The sequence below is a fragment of the Sapajus apella genome, unplaced genomic scaffold (genome assembly GCF_009761245.1).
Source record: "Sapajus apella isolate SASKATOON/1434 unplaced genomic scaffold, GSC_monkey_1.0 scaffold35, whole genome shotgun sequence".
Classification (NCBI taxonomy): Eukaryota; Metazoa; Chordata; class Mammalia; order Primates; family Cebidae; genus Sapajus; species Sapajus apella.
Genome location: NW_022436975.1, coordinates 20,556,794 through 20,569,237, shown reverse-complemented (window position 1 = coordinate 20,569,237; position 12,444 = coordinate 20,556,794). Strand labels below are relative to the sequence as shown.

Here is a 12,444-nt window from a genome sequence, read left to right as displayed (position 1 = left end):
GAGACCTCTGAAGTGAACCCTCTTTAAAGAGGAAGGGAAGGGAGGTGGGAAAAGGCTCCCTTCAGCTTTCTTCTGCCCGTTCTCCAGGATAGTCATACTTTAAACCTGTAGACTGCTCTAGGAATTCCAAAAGCTATTCTCTTGTTACATGAAGATCAGTAAAGGAGTCATTTATGTATAAGCTTGATGGGCTTAGAAGAAGCATAGCAAGCCTGAAAGTTTGAAGAGGGTTTGCAGTCAGATGCTTCCTCTCCCCAAATCCCAAACAAGGCAGGCATTCTGGTCAAAGTAACTATAAAACATTGAGTGAAATAAACCACAGGGGTAATGGAGCCCCATGATGTGAGTCCATTTCTTTCTATTAATCAGATGATTAGGGCTAATGAGGCATGCTGGTCTTTTTCAAAGTCACGTTTAACTGGAAAGATAAAGCAAGAGAAATGTTTCTTGCTGAATGTTTTCTTCTTGTTTCTTATGTGAGTAGCTAATTGGATCTTTTAAAATGTTGTCTGTAAATCATTACCTTTCTATTAGTGGCAATAAAAAATCCATAGGTTCTTATGGTTGCATCTACTTTAACTATGGTAATTGACTATGAATAAAGACAGTGCATTGCAGGGACATGATTGCTTGATTTTCAAGTAGGGAAGTCCTGTGGTGGCACCTGATGCCACACATTGAATTTGCTGATGTCTGGAGCTGAGACTGAAATGAGAGAATGAGGCACAGAGCTTGGAAGGAGGTGATAGGAGGTAGGTTGATTCTGTTTGGATTTAGAATAAGCTCAGAAGAGTATTTGGGTACATATCTTTGCTCACTTTATCAGCAGTGAAGGACTTAAACTCTGGGCAGGGTGGCAGCTGGAGTCCTATTGCCTGTTTGTAGAAAAGTGACTGGGACTGATGGCGATCTCAAGAGAAGGAGACAATGGCAGGGAATGAAGAAATGCCTCGGTTGAAAGGTCAGTCTTGCTGCTGCCAGAAGATCGATGCTGTTTCAGAATGACTTCAGGTACACGCTGACTGTTCTTTGCAGTCAGCTGGCCTTAATTGTTCTCTAAGGATCAGCTGTAGATACAATGGTTGTTGAATTAAAGGGAGATAAACAACAGAATCAAGGTGCATTGGTGAGTCAGGATGACAGGAGAGACAGTAGAGATCCAATGACAGGAGAGACAGTAGAGAGTCAGGGTGAAGAGGTTAAGAAAGAACATAGTCTTTTGGAGCACATTCGTTCATATTGTCTGCAGACTAGCTGTGTGCCTGTATAAAGCTACTTGACCTATCTACACTTGTCACATCTGTAAATTGGAGACAGTGCTCTCATTGGATAAGGCCAAGGGCCAGTGGAGGGGCCTCGACCTGGCAGCAGTGGCCGGCATGGTCACTGGCACTTGTAAGCAACCTCCTTCCCTCCATTAGAGTGTTACCCTGCTCTGTCAATGGTCACCAGCGCCCTCAGAGGCTTTTTTTTTTTTTTTTTTTTTTTTTCTGCAGTTATCATCCTGTTTGTCTTCCCTGCAGCCTGTGCGCATTTGACCCTTTCCTTCTTACAGCTGTCTGCTCTTTTGGCTTTTCTGATTCATCCCATACCTCTCTGACCCTTGCTTCCAGTCTCCTTCCTTTAGCTGCTCCCTCTCTCCCAAGGTCTCTCCACAGTTTGGATGATCTTCCCTGTTCATCTCAGCCTTTCTCATGCCGCCTTCGGGCTGATGACTACAGATCAATATTTCTAGTCCAAACCTCCTGTGTGTCCCAATGGCTTATGGGGCATGTACACTGGATGTCCCCCAAACATTTCAAACTCAACACATCTAGATGAGAACCATCTTTCCCCTCAAACATGTTTCTTTCCCTGTTCTTTTATTGGCTATCAGGCACCTAGTCACCCAACTTGGTGCTAGAAACTTGGGAGTCATCCTACCTTGACCTGTTTTCTCCTCTTGCAGATTGCATCAGCTGCCCACTTCCCTCCTCTCCATGCCCCCTGCCAATGCCTCATCACATTTTGCTTTCACACTGCCTCCCAACCTGCTTTTGTCCACGCAGTGTGGCCTCACCTCTGTCTACCTATTATTGTCAAAGCCAGCTCTCTGGTGAGGAAGTCAGAATGTCACTGCTCCAACGGTATTGACAATACACAACTTAGGAAGCCCGTAGTGTCCTTTCCTACTCAGCCACTCTTGCAGTGTGATCCTCTGCCCCATCCCTGCAATTTTCCCGGCAGCTCATCCACCTGTTGACTGGCAGCACCGTGCCCCGGTGCCTCTACTCTTCCTGCTGCGTGGAAATGAAGGCTAATGGATATTGGCTTCTCCGGTAGCAGGTTGCACAGCATGTACCACGTTGTTTTAAGTCATTTACGTGAGTATTTCCCCCACAAGCCGGAGGTTTCCTCCGACCAAATACCTTGTCTTGTTTATCTTTGGTCCCAGAACCTACTATGGTGAGTGAGACACCGTGGGTGCCCAAGGCACGGAATGAACGATCAGAAATGATTTCTTTATTCAGAGTGGGCTGTCAGCCTCAGTCGCTGACTTTTCTAGAGACCGGCTCCCTCAGGGCTTCAGCGTTCCTCGGCCCTCGCAGCCGCGCAGGTGAAGGGCAGCGGCGTGGCTGGCTGCGGAAGGGCTGGGCTGGGTGACTGCCCTCGCGCCTGCGCCCTCGGCTGCTCCTCTCCGGGCGCGTCTCCGTGCGCGTGTGTCTGTTTGGAGCGGAGGAGAGGCTCGGGTGACAGGCGAGGGGTGGGGGGAAGAGTTCAGCCGGAGTCGCAGTCTCATTCACTGATTTCTCTCCAGCTGGACCGAGGCTGCCTCCCTACGCGGCTTCCAACTATTCCCGTAGCTCAGTACCCCCTCCAGCCGCTCCACTCAGCCAGGCAGACAGACGGACAGACTCGCTAGTGAGTAGCGGCGGCTTGAGCGCCCGGGCAGCGCGGCGGGCTGTCGCTGGCGGTCTGGTCCTCCCACGGGCTGTGCGTGTGTGTGTGTGTATGTGTGATGGGCGCACAGGGGGTGTCCCTGGGATTCCACGCCTGCTCCAAGAGCTCCCTGCTGGGATCGGCGTGTCCATCCGAGTCTGCGCTGCGGTGAGGGCGCTCGCCCAGGCAGGGGGTTCGGACGCCCCCTGCGCGCGGAGGGAGTTTGCCAGGATTCCCTCGCTCCGCATGCAGCGGCTGGTGGGGTTCCCCAGGAAGGCGCCTGGGCAAGGCGGCGGCGGGGAAGCCCGGGATTGTGAGTGGCTAGCAGGCCGGGAATCTGGGAGCGGGTTTGGCCCAGCACAGCCGAGGGAGACGCCGGAGCGGCCACCCTTGGCAGCCCAGCCTCTCCGCCGTTCTCCCTGGCCCTTCCTCCTTTCTTTTCTCAGCAGCATCACAAAGGCGCGCCGCAAAACGAAACCCAGTGCAGCGAAGCTCGGCTCTCTTCCACCTGGTGCATATTCCGTCCCTTGTCCCCGCCCTGGGCTGGAGGAGTGGAGTGAGGGTCCCCAAGATTAGGGGCGGGGGCTTACTCTGGGGGCACACCTGTTTTTGATTCTCGCTGAATTCAGGCTGGGTGAGGGATCGCGAGAGCGGTTCCAACACTTACACTCCGGTGTGTGTGTGTGTATATGTGTTTGTGGCCGCGCACGCGCGCCCGCTCCCCAGGCCCACGCACGCGGGGTGCGCTCAGTCAATAGCACACCTCCCCGCCGGCCCGCGTGCGCCCAGTTGGCTCCGTGGGCTCTTCGCGCGCCCTGTGACAGCGTGCCGGCATCTCTTTGTTTGGTTGTGGCTTCCCTAGCTCTCCGCTAAGCAGACGGATTTTCGGTTTCGCTTGATACTGCGCCCTGGGACTTAGTGCGGGCCACAGCCTCGAATGCCCCTGGTATTTGTAATTGAAGAGTTCTTTCGGGCAGAGGGTTATTTTTAGTGTTGGAATAAAGAGGCAAGCATGTTGACCTTTTTTGCTGCTGCCTTTGGCTTTGAATTCGTGTCTCTGGTGGAGCAGACAGATTCGAATCTAGTGGCGCACACGTGCCAGCGCACACCAGTGTGCACACACATTTCTACACACGTAGTTTACCCCCACCCTCTTCTTTCCTTTTTTAAAAAATTGGGACAGGGAATACATTGTGTGTCCGTGAAAAAGTTTCCTTTGTTCTTCTGGGCATTTTCTATTTTGAGTAATGGAGTAGGAGTACAAAAAGGTTGCAATTAGTTCACTCGAATAACAGACATTGCCTCTGAGTCACAGCTGCCAGGTTGATAATTATTAACATATAAAAGCAAATGCACTGTTTAAGGCAAAAGGGGCGGGGCGGGGGCAGGTCCTCGGCAGACAATGAGGGAGATTCTCTGCCAACTGCCTCCTGCTTATTGTTCCGGGACTAGAGACTGCAGCCTAGTCCTCCGGGGCTCAGCTCCTCGCTCGCTTCTCCGTCCCTCTGGGGACCGGACCGTTCAGGGTCACCTAACGCTGGCCCCCGGGGCACCGGGACGCTAGCCCCAAGGTGCAGCTGCTCTTCGCTGACCACTCTCTCTCTCTGCCTGGCAGGTTGGCAGCTTCACTCCCTAGGGTGCCGGGAGCCCAGGCGGCGAGGACCCGGCACCCCTAGCTCAGGGAGGTGGGATGCGGCGTGGACAGCAGCGCTAAGTGCTCCCCACTCTCTGCGCGAGGCGCACTCCCTCCTGGCCTCAGGCCGAGCAGCGGCAGCGGCCGGCGGCGGCGGCGGTGGCGGCGGAGGGGATGATCCCGGGACGCACAAGGCGCCTGCTTCAAGCTACTGCCCGGAGGGGGACGCCGAGCAGGGCTCATCACAGGACCCCGCGGACCCCTGTCCCTGGTGGCACGCGGCTGCGGAGCCTTGGAGCCGCGTCTGTGGTCAGGATGCACTGGGCACCTCCCTGCTGGTGAGGATGCCCTGCTGCGCGGCCCTGCACCCCCAGCCCCAGTCCCAGGTAGGCAAGACTGAGTGGGCCCGGCTTCGGCCCCTCGTGCCAGTGGATGAAACGTTTTGGAGTGCTTGGGTGTCGTCAGCTATCGAATCTGAATGGTAAGCGCCATGGACGAAGGCAGTGGACTGCAGCCCGGGGCGGGAGAGCAGCTGGAGCCACCGGCCACCGCAGGAGCTGTTCAAGAGAGGTGCGAGCCGGAGACCCTCAGGTCTAAGAGTTTACCTGTCCTCAGCAGCGCCTCCTGCCGGCCGAGCCTCAGTCCCGCGAGTGTAGACGCCAAGCCGGCCTTCGGCTGTACAGATTCTTCGGGCCCCCAGGAGTTGAAACAAGGCCCGAACCCGTTGGCCCCCAGTCCCTCTGCCCCGTCCACTTCGGCGGGGATGGCAGGGCTTGGGGACTGCAACCACAGAGTGGACGTCAGCAAAACCTTCTCAGTGTCCTCCGCCCTGGCCACACTCCAGGAGAGAAGGTGCCTCTACGTGGTCCTCACGGATTCCCGTTGCTTCCTGGTGTGCATGTGCTTTCTGACCTTCATCCAGGCGTTAATGGTCTCTGGGTACCTGAGCAGCGTCATTACCACCATTGAAAGGCGCTACAGTCTGAAGAGTTCCGAGTCAGGGCTGCTGGTCAGCTGCTTTGACATTGGGAACCTGGTGGTGGTGGTGTTCGTCAGCTACTTTGGCGGCCGGGGTCGGCGGCCCCTGTGGCTGGCCGTGGGTGGACTCCTCATCGCCTTCGGGGCGGCCCTCTTCGCCTTACCTCATTTCATCTCACCCCCCTACCAGATCCAAGAGCTGAATGCCTCGGCCCCCAACGACGGCCTGTGTCAGGGAGGCAACTCCACCGCCACTTTGGAGCCTCCCGCCTGTCCGAAGGACTCGGGAGGAAATAATCACTGGGTCTACGTGGCTTTATTCATTTGTGCGCAGATTCTCATTGGAATGGGTTCCACACCCATTTATACCCTGGGACCAACCTACTTAGATGACAATGTCAAGAAAGAAAACTCCTCCTTGTACCTAGGTAAGAATTTCCTGTTCTCTCAGATACATTTCACTCACGCTGAAACTTACTTTCCTTACAAAAATCAAAAGGAAACATTATCTTTCGCATTTTCATTTATATTGAACAATCAGTTCACTTTATGCTTTAGCCTTGCTGTGGTGTGTTTTCAGTTTGAGAGAGAATCAATTAGTTGAGAGTTTTCAAAACTAATTTTCAGACTCATATTTCGTGTTTGTCTTTTCCCAAGCAACATAAACTTCGTGGGCTGATGCTTCTCTCTGTTGCTACCTACCTTTGGAAAAGCTCCAATTTGTCAAGTTTATATTCTAATACACTTGTTCAGGAAGCAATAGAAGTGCCTTGTGTGTAAAGTTTTGAATGATTTTCTGCTTCTATCTGCTGCTGCTTCTGATTTCTGTCCAGAGCAGCAGGGATGGTGGCGTGGCCACACTACATACATCATGCTTTATTGCCTTCATACCTGTATTTCTGTTTTTCTTTTTCTTTTTTTAAAAGTTTTTTTTTTTAGACAGAATCTCTCTCTCACCCAGGCTGGAGCCCAATGGTGCTATCTTGGTTCACTGCAACCTCCATCTCCCAGATTCAAGTGATTCTTCTGCCTCAGCCTCCTGAGTAGCTGGGATTACAGGCACCTGGCATCATGCCTGGCTAATTTTTGTAGAGATGGGATTTCACCATGTTGGCCAGCAGGCTGGTCTTGAACTCTTGACCTCAGGCGATCCACCTGCCTCAGCCTCCCAACACCCAAAGTGTTGGGATTCATACCTATATTTCTTATATGTCACCTTCATTGCTATCTAAAAACAACAATAAAAATTTGAAAGATGTACAATGACTGGCTTATCTTTATGAAGAAGCAACACCGCAGGTCATAAGTTTATCCAAAGCTATTTTTTATTGCTGTCAAAGACCCTCAATTATATGAACTTGGGAGAAGAATCCATTCCTATTTTCTGAAAAGCTGTGGCTCTGGGATTTGGTGTGTTGACTTACATAAATCAGCAACAGTGGACAGAGGTGCTTGAGTTAAGTACAGGGGGCTCACGTGAGGCCAGGCAGCAGTTGCAGAGGGTAGGAAAATTTATATCCTAGAAATTCCAGGTTGTTAGCATCTCCCTGTAGTAGCTGGTTCTACAAAACTGAACTTCTAAGGTATGTATTTGAATCCATAAGAAGGATCAATGGCTGTCATACCAGATGAGATTTTTGTTTTTCCGTTTCTCTACTGGAGTGCACCCTAAGCAAGCTAAAGGATTTTACTTTATTAAAAAAAAAAAAAAAATCCTGAGACTGGACGCAGTGGCACATGCCTGTAATCCCAGCACTTTGGGAGGCCAATGCAGGTGGATGATGAGGTCAAGAGATCAAGACCATTACGGCCAACATAATGTTGATTAGTTCCTCATTTAAAAAATACAAAATTTAACTGGGAATCTCTACTAAAAATACAAAAATTAACTGGGTGTGATGGTGTGCACCTGTAGTCCCAACTACTTGGGAGGCTGAGGCAGGAGAATCGCTTGAACCTGTGAAGCGGAGGCTTCAGTGAACTGAGATTGTGCCACTGCGCTCCAGCCTGGGTGACAGAGTGAGGCTCCATCTCAAAACAAACAAACAAACCAACCAACCACTGAAATGGGAGCCAGGTGTGGTGGTGCACACCTGTAGTCCCAGCTACTCAGGAGGCTGAGGCAGAAGGATTGCTGGTCCCAAGGGCTTGAGACCAGCCTGGGAAACATAGTTAGATCCCATCTAAGAGATGGTAAGTTAAAATGGCAAATAAACAAATATTAGCTATATTTAACAATTTATTAGCCATGTGCTCATAGGATCCTTGATTTGGGAATAGTAAGATCTTCAAAGGACAGTGAAAATGACATCCAATGTAAGAAGGCTAGGTTTTGTCCTCAGTATAGTTACTGTCCCCAGAAGCTGGTATAGAGGGGAGTGTAATCCCCAGTAACTGTCTCAATGGGTCAGGATGAGCGTTTTATAACTTGTTTTTATTACTACATGCAAATGGAAAGAAATTTCCTTACTGGGTAGAGAAGAATAGCTTGCTTGTTACCTTGCCTCTGTGTTTTCTAACATTTATTAAGACAAAATTTTAAACACACAGAAAAGTTGAAACAACATTATAATAAGCACCAGTATATCCAACAAGTAGACCCAATAATTGTTTATTTTGTCATGCTTGCTTTGTCAACCTATGTGTGAGTGTATGAATGTACAGAAATATATTTTGGGGGATGAGAGGCTAAGCCCTCTAAAAGTAATTGCAGACACTGCTAGGGAATCTTCTGAAAATGAGGGTATTCTTTTATATAACTGAAGGAACATCAACATCCTAAGAAAGTTCATAATCATTCCCTAATATTAAATATTCAGGTCATATTCGGATTTCCTCAATTGTCCTCTGAAAGTCTTTTATATTGATTGATTGATTGATTGAGACAGGGTCTTTCTTTCACTCAGGCTGGAGTGCAGTGGCATAATCTCAGCTCACTGCAACTTCTGCCTGCCAGACTCAAGCAATCCTCCCACGTCAGCCTCTCAAGTAGCTGGGACTATAGACCTGTGCCACCATGCCCAGCTACTTTTTTGTGGAGACATGGTTTCATCATGTTTCCCAGGCTAATAATAATTACCTTTTAAATGGGGAACTAATCAACATTCATTCATGCATTGAATTTGGCTGTTAGCCATTTTAGCCTTTTATAATCCAGAACTGTGCCTCAACTTTTTTCTTTTTCCATGGCATAGACTTTTTGAAGGCACAAGGCTAATGTTCCACATTTTAGATGTATCTGATCATTTCCTCATGGTGTGACTTACCTTGTTCCTCCATTCCCTGTATTTCTTTTATGCTAGAAGATCAACCTAGAGGCTTGACTAAATTCAGACAAAACGTTTTTGGTCAGACTATGTCAGAGGCGATGCTGGGTGTTTTATATTACATGCACCTTGCCGTTAATTAGTGGTATTAAGCATAATCATTTGGCTGAGTGAGTGATTGATGTGTCTTTCCATTGTAAAAATACAGTTCTCAGGCCGGGCGCGGTGGCTCAAGCCTGTAATCCCAGCACTTTGGGAGGCCGAGGCGGGTGGATCACAAGGTCAAGAGATCGAGACCATCCTGGTAAACATGGTGAAACCCCGTCTCTACTAAAAATACAAAAATTAGCTGGGCATGGTGGCGCGTGCCTATAATCCCAGCTACTCAGGAGGCTGAGGCAGGAGAATTGCCTGAACCCAGGAGGCGGAGGTTGCGGTGAGCCGAGATCGCGCCATTGCACTCCAGCCTGGGTAACAAGAGTGAAACTCCGTCTCAAAAAAAAAAAGAAAAAAAAAAAAAATACAGTTCTCACTTTGGAAATAATAATGAATCTGTAGAGTGATACCTGGACTCTGAGTAAATATGCCAGTTGTTTTTCATATTCTTGCTGATTTTTGCTTCTACTTACTTTGAAAACTTGGATCTTCCTTCCATCCCACCTTTGGTAGCATCGATGCAGACTAGCTTTGTCAAAATGACAGGCAGAACCCTATTGAAAGGGAGGACATCCACGGACAAGAGCCCTGAGATTTACCTTTTCTGGTAGTGGTTGCCCACCAAGAAGAAAAACAGCAAGTGAATATGAAGTACATATTCTGTGCTAGGTACTCTGCTAATTTTGGGAAGACCAAAAATGAGACACAGTCCCAGCATTTGAGGTGTCTTCAGTGTAGGTCAATACTGCTGATTCAAGGTAGGGGCGTAAAATGACGTGTGCAAGGGAAGGAAAGGAATAGAAATGGTATTCACTTTCCTCCTTCTTTTCTTTTTTGAAGATATTGATTAAATTGCTTTTTTTCTGGAAAAAATTTGATGAATGCATTCGGACACATTTTTTTAGAAACCAAGAGAATTCTGCTTCCTATTAAATGGATCCCAGTAAAAGCTATAGTAGTTCGAGTATGAGAAATCTTACATATATTATTTCACTTAATGTTCTCAATGAACTTATGAGATGGAGATTTTTTCCCCTGTGTTACAGATGAGGAAACAGGCTCAGAGAGTTTAAGTGACTTACTTAAGGGCCTCAACCCCATGCCCTTCTGACCCCGGGGATCTTGAGCTTCCTTCTACAGTGCATGGCTCCTTGGCAAGAAGCCCTGAGAGCCAGTTGAAACTGAAGGATGTGCCAGATTCAGCAGAGTTTTCCAACAGCGCAGAAGAACGCAGAATGCAGAATTGCCTTGAAGTCGTCAAAACATGATCAAAATAAGATTATTCTCTAAACCCTTTAAAGTAGGTTTGATAGACCTACCTCTGTACAAATTAGAGTCAGAGACTATTATGCCCTTAGAACATGAGCAGTATTGACCAATTATGATGTGAGACATTTCCCAATACATAACAGGCTAAAATACCTTTCTTATTTTTCACAAAGGTGTTCTGTGTTACGTTTTTTTTTTTTTTTTTTTTTTTTTTTGAGACGGAGTTTCGCTCTTGTTACCCAGACTGGAGTGCAATGGCGCGATCTCGGCTCACCGCAACCTCCGCCTCCTGGGTTCAGGCAATTCTCCTGCCTCGGCCTCCTGAGTAGCTGGGACTACAGGCACGCGCCACCATGCCCAGCTAATTTTTTGTAGTTTTAGTAGAGACGGGGTTTCACCATGTTGACCAGGATGGTCTTGATCTCTTGACCTCGTGATCCACCCGCCTCGGCCTCCCAAAGTGCTGGGATTACAGGCTTGAGCCACCGCGCCCGGCCTTCTGTGTTACGTTTTTAACCGCCCAACCCTTTCTTAACTTCCCTGTTCATCTTTCTAACTTCTCATTATAATCTCAGAGGAAAGAAAAAAAATCAGGTAGTAGGTTAGTAATTATGGGCAGGAAGAAATATCTGTGGTAACGTAAAAACCATTGAAATGGAATGTAAGTGTGTATCTTAATCTTTTGAAACTTCTATGTTAACATTCTGGCAGCCTTAAGTGTAGAAGAGTTGTGGTCATAGATGAGATATAGAATCATTTATAGCAATGAAATGCCTTAACCTCTGCAAGTAGAGAGGCTTAGGGTTGACGAGGAGCATAGAGAAAGCTTTGGAGGTATTAATAAGAAGCAAGGTTAGCAACTAGACCATAATTTGTAATTATATCTTACATGTAAAGAGAGAGAGAAAAGGTGATCCTTTGGGGGCAAGAAATTCATGATTCAACAGGGAAAAGAGTAAGAATGGCAAACTAGGTGGGAAAGGAAGAAACGGACGCGTTTCTAGAATACAAAGCCTCAACTCTGATTTGGTGAAATTCAGTATCATCAGTGGTTGGCATGGGTCAGCCATCAGCTAAGCGGGGTGAGTGCTGACTTCGCATGGCAGAGAAGAGCTAGAATTGGCCCCATGCCTTAGAAAGAGCACCGGATAAAGAGGCAGAAAAATTGTATTTTAGTCCCACTCTACCAACAACTGGTCATGGAAGTTTAGACAAATCCCTTGGCTTCTCCCAGCCTCTATTTCCACATGGGGATGAGCACATTTGTTTCTCTTGCTGTAACATTTTGAAGACCAAGTGGGATTCCGTGAATGCAAATGTGCTGCAAACTGTAAGGGACAAGGCTTTGTTCTGTCCAAGTAGAATTAAAACTCATCCTAGGGTGTGGGCAGAGAGGGGAGTGAGAGATAGTTTGCTCTTTCCAAGTATGAAAACCCTTAAATATATCTTTTTTTTAAAGTTAGAAAAAAGAAAAGAAACATTGTGTGGAAAATTAAAACATTGTATAAGAGAGCATTCCTGGGAAACATTGTACAGAAACATTTTGATCAGTGCTTTAGTAATGTTATAACCTGATTAATTGAATTTTCTCAGGACTCAAGGTTTTATCATGAAAACTTTCTGCAGCCAACATTTGGTGATCATCTTTCTTTAATGTATTGAAGTAATGCATATTTGCACCTAGTATAACATAGTGAAAGCTCCTTTGAAGTTTGAGGGGCTTGTAGTTTGCCATTTCACCCCTGTGGGTCTACGTTTGTCCACATGGACTGCGGCAGGATGTATGGTGAACGAGGACAGGTTCCAGGAAATGCTTGGAAGTAATTATTATTGCTTTTATTTTTATTTTATTTTCTATTGTATTTATTTCATTTTATTTTGAGACCAAGTCTTGCTCTGTCCCCCAGGCTGGAGTGCAGGGGCACTGTTTTGTCTCACTGCAACCTCTGCTTCCCTGGTTCAAGTGATTCTCCTGCCTCAGCTTCCCGAGTAGCTGGGATTACAGGCATCCACCACCATGCCCAGCTAATTTTTGTATTTTTAGTAGACATGGGGCTTTGCCATGTTGCCTAGGCTGGTCTCCAGCTTGTGACCACAGGTGACCCACGCATCTTGGCCTCCCAAAATGCTGGGATTATAGGCATGACCCACTGTGCCTGGCCATATTGTTTTTCTTTTCCTTCCTTCCTTCCTTCCTTCCTTCCTTCCTTCCTTCCTTCCTTC

General features: G+C 47.8%; 2 protein-coding genes across 3 annotated transcripts in view; one reads left to right on the top strand and one right to left on the bottom strand.

Annotated features, from left to right (window-relative positions):
* Nucleotides 1-1,501: 1,501 nt before the first annotated feature.
* LOC116563604 lies at nt 1,502-3,925 on the bottom strand. Its single transcript, XM_032296299.1, has one exon. It carries the CDS (start codon nt 3,369-3,371, stop codon nt 2,832-2,834), a length of 540 nt encoding a protein of 179 aa, XP_032152190.1. The 5' UTR covers nt 3,372-3,925; the 3' UTR covers nt 1,502-2,831.
* The window catches only part of SLCO5A1 (solute carrier organic anion transporter family member 5A1), a 154,655-nt gene continuing 144,890 nt past the window's right edge, over nt 2,680-12,444 (top strand). The window contains exons 1-2 of one of the 2 annotated variants that reach the window (XM_032296297.1): nt 2,680-2,901; nt 4,535-5,958. In XM_032296297.1, the coding sequence (XP_032152188.1) occupies nt 5,031-5,958 (928 nt within the window). In that variant the 5' untranslated portion in view covers nt 2,680-2,901; nt 4,535-5,030. The remainder of the gene's footprint in view (nt 2,902-4,534; nt 5,959-12,444) is intronic. The other variant, XM_032296298.1, reaches the window with a different exon arrangement.

Excerpts from the sequence above, each read along its gene's own strand:
- LOC116563604 (XM_032296299.1), bottom strand. The coding sequence starts at position 3,371 with ATGCTGCTGAGAAAAGAAAGGAGGAAGGGCCAGGGAGAACGGCGGAGA.